We start from the raw sequence: 9,136 nt of genomic DNA, 5'->3' as shown, positions 1-9,136 counted from the left end.
CATGGAATGTTAATGTGTATTTAATAATGCAAGCAAAGCAGCACATAGTTTGCAGTCTAATAATTTTTCTTAAAGGAGGTAACATGGGAGAAGAGCTCAACGTCACACAAGGTTAGACAAATACTCATTAACCTGGTGGAAGTTAAGTCGCCTCTGGTTTTCTGGAAAGACAAATGGAGCTCACAGGTTTGATGCTAAAACGCAGAAACTTAAATTTCAATCAATCTCTCCACTCCAAATTTGACAGGAAATTTTACAAGCTTGTAAGAAATCTTCTCTTCTTATTCAGATCAGTGCCCCATCAGCACCCTAGAAGTATCTGAAGGTGGTGTGCCGTCTCTGACTTATGTTTTGTTGCTGTGTAAACCAATCCACTACACATATTTTCAGGTTTGAGCAGGCATGCCCTATCAGAAAGATGTATCCTATGAGTGGCTTTGGGGGCAAAGACAAACCTCTGCCTCTGTAAGGGAATCTCATTCCTATAGAAACTAGACATCAGAACAGATAGTTTGATGCTATCACAAGTACCCAGAATGGCTATTAAGTGGATTAAAGTCTGCTCTGTCCATTCAGTCACTAAAGATGTCTAGCAATCATATCCTTTGTCAAGGAGAATTACTATTACAGGATAGGACAGACAAGGCTCCCATGAATCTAGAAACAGCATCAGAACATCGTCCAGTAGCAAACAGCATCTCAAACCCTGCCCACGTTGGTGTACAAACAAGACTAGGGCAGGCCCAGTAGACATTCGCTGGACAAATGAGGATCAGAGAAGAGTAAAGCAAGCTCAGACATTTGGCCACAGGTAAATCCTCACCGGCAAATGAAATGCGTTCTGTGTGCACCATGGGGTCTGCGCATACGTTTATGCTGTGCCGTTCCACCAGCAGTTCAGGCTCTGTTTCACAAGGCTGGGCTGGAGGAACTCCAGAGCCCCGTCCACATGCAATGTCCCTGCATGCACACAGCTGGATTCCTTCCAAGCCAGTCCATGCCAGTCCCTGACACTTTCCCTAATGGGTCAGTGGGTGGGGAACATGCAAGTGTCCGCGCCCGCTTTGGCAGGGAGGTCTCCAGGAAGTCACTGTGTGCAGTGTGGTTTTCAGGATGAAAGTCTTTGGGCCACAAAAAAAAAGAGTATAAATTCTTGCTAAGTCCAAACTTCCATAGGCACCATGGATTCTTTGGTCCCAACAGAAGGCAGCAGGTTTTCTTCAGACAAGAAGTAAAAGGGGAACTGCACCAAGAACCCACGGATCTTTTTCAATTCTTCCTCAGCTCTGACTGGATCTTCTCTCGCCATGACTGGCTTGCAGATAAAGTCTCGCAACTGAATTAAATTGTGGACTTCGTCACTGGGGAGGCACCGGAACACCTATTTAACACACACAGAAAGACGTAGTGCAATAAGCTTTGGCAGAGGCCTGTCCTTTTTATAGGGAAAACACTCCCACTGACACAAGTGTTGCACTGTGACATACTGGTTATATGTTGTTGTTAGCTGTTCCCTCCACCCCGGCTGGGGGACCAATCAAGACAGCACTGCATTTATAAAACTACATTTTAAAGAATTCCATACACAGCTATTTGATCATGGTGTTAAGATAAAGCGATGTATGCAAGCTGACATACTAGTTTTATGCACCAGCATTTCAGAGTTACTTCTCTTACATGCGGTAAAAACATGGGAGTTTCGGCTCATTTTTCCAAAGTTGCAATTAGATTCTTACATCTTATCTAAACAAGTCATTAACCCTAGGGTCAACACTCTTGGCACCAGTAGCCAGGAAATAAAAAAAAACATATTGCGATGGGAAAGTCTGCTGTTAGAGACCTCTCCAGGATACTGAAGAGCAATGGTGTTTCTCTGGAGACTAAGGTAGGTCTGATACAGGCTGTGGTCTTTGCAATCACTTGTTATGCACCAGAGTTGGACAATGACTAGGGAGGATAGAAGGAGAATTGATGCCTTTGAGCGGTGGTGCTGGAGAAGAGTATTGAGGGTACCCTGGACTGCCAAGAAAACAAACAGATTAATCCTTGAGAGGGTTAAACCAGGCTGCTCCTTGGAGGCAAGGATTCTGGGGCTTCGTCTGACATACTTTGGACATGTTGTAAGGAGGGGCAGGTCCTTGGAGAAGGACATCATGGTTGGGAGGGTGGAGGGACGGTGCAGGAGGGGAAGACCCTCTATGAGGTGGATTAATTCAGTGACTGGGGTAATCAGGATGAGTGTGTTGGAGGCAGTGTGATTGGCACAGGATAGAGCAGGGTTTAGGGCTGTTGTACATAGGGCCGCTATGAGTCGCAGGCGACTCGACGGCACATAACAACAACAACAACAACAACAAGAACAACAGAGTCAACTAGTGGCAAGGACTCTCAGTCTTACTGTTGTTTGTTGTTAAGTGCCATTGGGTCGTAGGTGACTCATAGTGGCCCTATGAACAAAAGACCTGAATGAACACTTGTGTAACTTTCATGGTTTCTTCTTGTTCATAGAGTGTCCAGAGGCAAGCTGTTTCGGAAGTAGATGCCACTCCTGCTTCCAAGCTTGCATTAATCAGGGAGCACCACCAAACACTGTCCACCATGGGTGACCATTATCACATTTGACACATCCGTGTCAGTGTTCAGCATCACAGCAACCACAAGTTACCTCTGTACAGCAAATGGACAGACTAGTGCTATACCACTTAGAAGAATGTTTGACCAAAAACAATAGGAGAGAAAGGAAGGCTGAGGATGTCAAGATAGTGTGCTTCACCGGTTAAGCAAGATTTGAATCCAGGCCTCCCTCACTTTTTAGTCCCCCTGGCTTCGCTTCCTTTCCTCATCAGACATGTTCAGTTCTTTAGAATGCTTTTTGACTTCTTTTTGGGCCAGTGACCAAAATGCCACGGGTCTCTGGCACATCAGTGGTTCCCTGGGAAAAAGACGTGCAGATTCCTCCCACTAAGATTTACAGCCTCTGAAACTCAATGGAGGGTTGCTATGAATCTGAATCTACCCAAGGGCAGTGAGCTTGAGTTTTACTTTCCAATGTTACCAACTGCAGTGCCAGATATAATATAGAAATAATAATATGTATCATGTGATTATAGTTAATGGAAAAAAAGAAGAAACATGAAATTTACCTTATCATAAATTGTAGCATTTCGAGCTGCTGTTGAAACCCAAATCTCTTTGAAGAATTTGTCACTCACTGGGTCCTGGATGTCCTCACTTGGGTCGGAGAGATAGCCAAGGACAAGACTAGAAAACAAATGCAGCCCAAATTGAGAAAGTGAGGAAAATGCAGCTTGTTGAAGTTATTTTTTCTAAGGACAACGTAATCCAGGCTCCCAACCATCACAGTCGATTGTGAACAAGTGACTCTCTCCATATATATTGCTATGGTACTTGAATGTTTTAATTGCTGAAGAGAAAGATTTTGTTTTTCTCTATGTCCTTGGAAGCTGGCATAAGGTGGTCAGACTCTTAGACAATAAAATTGGCTTTCTAAGTACAATTCCACCAACATGCTAAATGCTTTGCAAAGATTTCCTCACTAAACCCTCCACAGCACTGGAAAGGGTGTTACCCTCACTTTGCTGAGAAAGGAACTAAGGCCAGAAGAAAGGTCAAGTAACTAGATCAAGGTCATGCAGCGAGCAGAATGAGAGACTCCCACCAGGATGTTCTCTCTCTCTCACTACTGTGCTCTGAACATTAACACTGTCCTTCCTTCCTTCCTTTGGGGCAAGGACTGTGTTGAACTTTAAGGTAAGAATCACATGGAGTCTTTCAGATTTGAGTTCAAGTTGGTGGGCGAAGACAATGGTGAATAAGTAATCCTTGAATGAATGACATGAATAAATCCTACACAGCAAATAACGAATTAACTACAATGATGAGAAATGCAAAGTGTGCTTTAAAAGTATGCAGGAGTTGCTTCTTGACCTTTTGGCTATGATAAGTGTAGCCAAAGAATGTAAAGAGTGGCTGGGCAGAAAAGGCTGCTCGTTTCCCCATCTGCTGGCCTGAAGGACCGGCATGAGGTCATCTGTATAAAGCTTTCCATGGCTCACCCTTCACCCGTTTCCCAGTTTCTCCCCATCCATCCTGGAAGACTTAAACATTCCCCTTTTCCATTTCACTTTATTTATACTTTATCAATAGACCTGAAATATTTTGCGCCCTTTTTAATTTTTTTAAAAAATTTTTATTATTTTTTGTGTGTGCATCATCAAATTGGATCTGACTGGTACAGGAGAAGATTGTCCCTCCTTTTCCAGCAGAGTATCTGGTGGATTCGAACTGCTCACCTCTTGCTTGGGTTGCAGTGCAGCTTTTTGCCACTAGGCCACCAGATCTTGCTGCCCTTCTTTATTTTTAATGGGCTTGTCTCTATTTCTAGAATGTAAATTATTTGAGAGACCATGTCCTTATTACTTTCCTCTCTTCAGATTGCCTGATATAAAAGAACTCACACACTAGATTTTGTATAAATTATTCACATATAAATACAACCAAGAAGATATGTTTATCCTGCAATACATGAAGAAGTATGTCAAGGAGGGATGTGTCATATGTGAACTTGACAGCTGGGCTGTTGTTATTGTTATGTGCTGTTGAGTCGCCTGTAACCCATAGCTAATGTATGTACAGCAGCTTTGAAGCCTGCCCTGTCCTGAGCCAGTCTCACTAATTCTGACCCACTAGCCCCAGTTACTGTATTAATCTCTCTCATATGGGGTCTTCCTTTCCTGTGCCATTCCTCTACCCTTCTGAGCATGATGACCTTCTCCAAGGATCAGTCCTTCCTGGTCTCGTGCCCAAAGCATGTGAGACAGAGCTTCACACTCCTAGCCTCCAAGGAGAAACTTGGTTTCACCCTCTCCAAGATAGACCTGTTTATTGTCTTGGCAGTCCACGCTAGGTTCAAGACTCTTTTCCAGCACCACAATTCAAAGGCATTGTTTCTTCTTCTGTCATCCTTAGTCATTGTCCAGCTCTCTGATGCATAGCAAGTAATTATGAAGACCATGGCCTGAATTAAGCACTTTTAGTTTCTAGACTGACAACAGTTGCATTTCAGTGCTCTGGAGAAGCCCCTGACAGCAGTGTCAAAGTAGTTACGTTGTAGCCCTATTACTAGCTAAATAAACATGGGTTTACACAAGTATTTATAATGTGGAATGTAGTAAATATTTTTATTAAATTTAAATAACCAAATATTTTACTATAGACTATGAATAGAAAACTTAATGCATGAGAATGATTGTTTGAAACACAGCATGAATGAAGAATAGTGTGAAAATAATGTAAAATAAAATAGATGAATCATTGTATGAAATACAATGTAAATGAAAGATTGCATAAAGCACAATGTATATAAATGAAACATAATGTAAAGGAATTATAATAGGAAAATCAATAAAATAAAAAAACACAAAAAAATAAGTGTTTCAATAAACACAAATTCATTACGTATGATATTTTTTTAATTTGTATGGTTATCTAATTAGGACTGTCTTTGCCATCTCCAGCACTGTCAACTCCAGAAAAAAGCTTGACCAATTGTATAGAAGAAAAAATGAGCATCTCATTTTAGTGTTAATCTATATTTTTTCTTTATACACAATTAGTTTAAAATAAATGAATCTGGCACCATGGTCATAATAAGATTGAGTTTAAAAACTCAAAGTCTTGACAGGTTTGGAAGCAGGAGTGGCATCCAGTTCCTAAACAACTTGCCTCTGGAAACTCTATGAACTTTGATACATGTTGATAGTTGTAGAGGGGCTTCAGGCCTTTTGTTCATAGGGTAACTATGAGTCATGCTCAACTCGAAGGCAATCAACAACAACAACAACAATAATGCATCCTAATTAGACAAGAAAAGCTTTTCAAAGAAAGAGATGTAGATGTATTTCAGGGATCAGACACTGACTACTCAGACAGCTAAAGCAATTTTATTCTGTCAGATGTGAAGGACAGTACATGTCATGGTGATAAGGCAAATGTAATAATAACTTATTTGGATCAGGTCTAACTAAGCTGAGAACTGAGCCAAGAAAATATATCTGTGGGGAGCTCTGGTGGCCTAGTGGCAAGAAGCTGCACTGCAATTCCAGAGGTAAGAGGTTCGAATCTACCAGATGCTCTGCTGGAGGAGGGGCAATCTCCCCCTGTACCAGTTAGATCCGATTTGATGGTACACACACACAAAATAATAAAATTTTAAAAAATTTTAAGAAAAAGTTTATGTTAGAAGAAAAGGAAAAGCAGTGTGCCCACCAAGTTATCAGTTAAGAGCTTGTTTGTAGGAAAATTGTTCACGTGAAGCAATATTCAGGTCAAAGTCAAAGTAACCGCCGCTGAGTCGGAACTGATGAATAGCTGATCCTCCACCAGGGGCTTTTCACAGGCACCAATCCCCGGAGAGGAGATGCCCATCTTTGTCAGAGCAGCTGGTGGATTCGAGCCACCCACCTTTGGGCTGGCTGTGCAACTTCTTACTCACTTGGCCACCGGAGCTCCCTGGAGCGATCTTTAACAATGCGCTATTTTTCCCTATCATCATTTTAATGATAATACATTTCTGTTAAAATATATAGCAAAAAACAAAGGCGAGCAGTCTGGGTTTTCGTATGAGAAGCTACGATTTGGGAGACGATGAGTTTGCTTTGGTGCTGACGTGCGTAATGCAAGTACACATCGTGGATTTGTTTGCCATCCCACAGAAAAGTAGGGCAGCAGCGGAACTGCAGAGGGGTCTCTGTTCTCTGCATGGCTCGTGTCTATCACTTTAAATGATGCTGGATCTCCACTTGTGTGCATAATGGTTCTGAGTGCTGGCTCCGTCTGTAAAGTTTGGATGATTTTCTAGGACTTAATGAACTGCTCAGCACATAGTTGTGACATTCAGTGCTGTAGCCTGATGGTTGATTCTGTCTCGATTTATAATTTATTTCACATTGAAATGTGTCTCTCCATTTCTATTCAAAAATAGCCCAGATGGAAAATGGATTGAAGATGCTTTGTTAAAAAAAAAAAAAAGGGAGAGACTCTGGCTCTGCTCTAGACCACAATATTTATCTTTGGGGACATTTCCTAACAAAAAAAGAGGCTAAAAATGACACAAGGTTTTTGTGGTGCTTTTAAATATATTATCTATGCTCACCATTAGGACAAAGCTCGGTGTTCAAGAAAAATTACCACTTTAAGATATTTCTTAATTGCCAGGAAAAATAAAACACCAAGGAGTAAACTTAGGATGAAAAGTACAGGATGTATATTAAAAGGAATAAAATGAACAAAGTATTAAAGAACAGAAAAATTCTCAATTTTCAATGCACAATAAAAAAGCTGAATAAATTGATGCCTATATATTTTTCTTCAACAGGCTTGCCCAATATTGTAGATGCAAATTTTTCAAGCTATAAATCCGCTGTAATATCTTTAATTGGCAGCAGGGGTAGCATCCACTTCCTAAACAACATGCCTCTGGAAACCCTGCAAACTTTGATAAATGTCGACAGTTGTAGAGGGGCTTCAGGCCTTTTGTTCCTGGGGTCGCTGTGAGTCGTGCTCAACTAGAGGGCAATCAACAACAATTTCATTGAAAGTCTTAAGGATTTGAGAGAAAGTAAATAATTGTAAAATTCATGTAGGAAAGAAACATTTGTGAAGAGCTAAGATTACTCTGAGAGGGAAGACTAATCTGAGGACGTTATGAGTGGTGAGTTAGACAAGTGTTCAGGGTCTTTCGTTCATAGGGTCATTATAAGTCATCTATGACTTGATGGCACTTAACAACAATGGTAAGAAGTAACTCTCTTAAATATTAAGAAGCACAGCTTCAAGAATTAAAATGGTATCACACTGGTATATAAATAACAAACTTTTAGTTGATCCTAATAGAGAGATTAGAAAGAAGTCCTACTATGTGCGGGAACGGAATAAAGATGACAGGGAAGGGTTCATGTCTTTGAACTGTGATGTTAGAGGAGAGGACTGAATAGCCCACAGATGGACAAAAGACAAAATAAGTCTGTCTTGGAGGAAGTACAACCAGCGTGTGTGTCAGAGGCAAGAATGATGAAATATCATCTCAGTCAGGAGGGGCCATCAATCTGGGGAAGACAGAGGGTCAGAGAAAGAGAGAAGACTGGCAACAGGATGGACTGATGCTGAATTGATGCGGTGACTGTCAGAACAGGCCCGAGCATATGAGAGATCAGGGGCAGGCGCTAGACAGGGCAAGTCTTCATGTATTAGAAGCCGGGAAAAATGGCATGCCTCCTTTGACTAGAAGTTTCATAGTCAGGAAGCAAATAAAGAGGCGAGCAAGAGGCGATCTATTCATTTCCCCCCTATAACAGTGAAAAATTTGCCCACTAATGAGCGAGTTAAATGTATGAAAGTATATCGACGGGATAGGATACAATGCAACTAGTAAGAACATTCAATGACATAGGAAAATATTTGTACAACATATTGTTGTTTTGTTGTTGTTATGTGCCATCGAGCCGCTTGCGACTCATAGTGACCCTATGTACAAGAGCTCTAAACACCGTTCTATCCTGTGCCAACCTCGCTGTCTCAAACACACTCATTGCCACCACTTTAGTCACAGAATCAATCCATCTCATCTCCTTCGCTGCCCCTCTACTCTGACAAACAAGATGTCCCTCTCCAAGGACCAGTCCCTCCTTGCAACATGCCCAAAGCATGTCAGACAAAGCTTCAGAATCCTTCACTTCAAGGAGCATTCTGGCTTCACCCTCTCCAGGACAAACCTGTTTGTTCTCCTAGCAGTCCATGGTATATTCAACACTCTTCACCAGCACCACAGTTCAAAGGCATCAATTCTCTTTCTGTCATCCCTATTCACTGTCCAACTCTCTGACGCATAGCACGTAATTGTGAAGACTATAGTCCAGATCAGGCGCACCTTAGTCTCCAGCCTGACGTCATTGCTCTTCAGTACTCTTGAGAGGTCCCTCACAGCTGACTTTCCCAATGCAATTAATCTCTTGATTTCCTGGCTGCTGTTACCAAGAGTGGTCATTGTGGAGTCAAGTAAACTAAAACTGTTAACTATCTCAATCTCTTCACCATCCATACTGATGCTGCCAATTGG

At 41.6% G+C, this 9,136-nt stretch overlaps 1 protein-coding gene across 3 annotated transcripts in view; it reads right to left on the bottom strand.

Moving 5' to 3' along the window:
* Positions 1 to 1,045: 1,045 nt before the first annotated feature.
* PLD1 (phospholipase D1, phosphatidylcholine-specific) overlaps positions 1,046 to 9,136 on the bottom strand; it is a 158,193-nt gene continuing 150,102 nt past the window's right edge. For 2 of the 3 annotated variants that reach the window (XM_006890354.1, XM_006890353.1), the window contains 2 exons: positions 3,144 to 3,261; positions 1,157 to 1,381 (listed from right to left, as the gene is read on the bottom strand). In XM_006890354.1, the coding sequence (XP_006890416.1) occupies positions 1,157 to 1,381; positions 3,144 to 3,261 (343 nt within the window). Of the gene's footprint in view, positions 1,382 to 3,143; positions 3,262 to 9,136 lie in introns of all 3 variants that reach the window. The other variant, XM_006890352.1, reaches the window with a different exon arrangement.

Source organism: Elephantulus edwardii, unplaced genomic scaffold, assembly GCF_000299155.1.
Source record: "Elephantulus edwardii isolate Elephantulus edwardi_28Jun2011 unplaced genomic scaffold, EleEdw1.0 scaffold00088, whole genome shotgun sequence".
NCBI lineage: Eukaryota > Metazoa > Chordata > Mammalia > Macroscelidea > Macroscelididae > Elephantulus > Elephantulus edwardii.
This window is presented reverse-complemented; position numbering and strand designations above follow the sequence as displayed.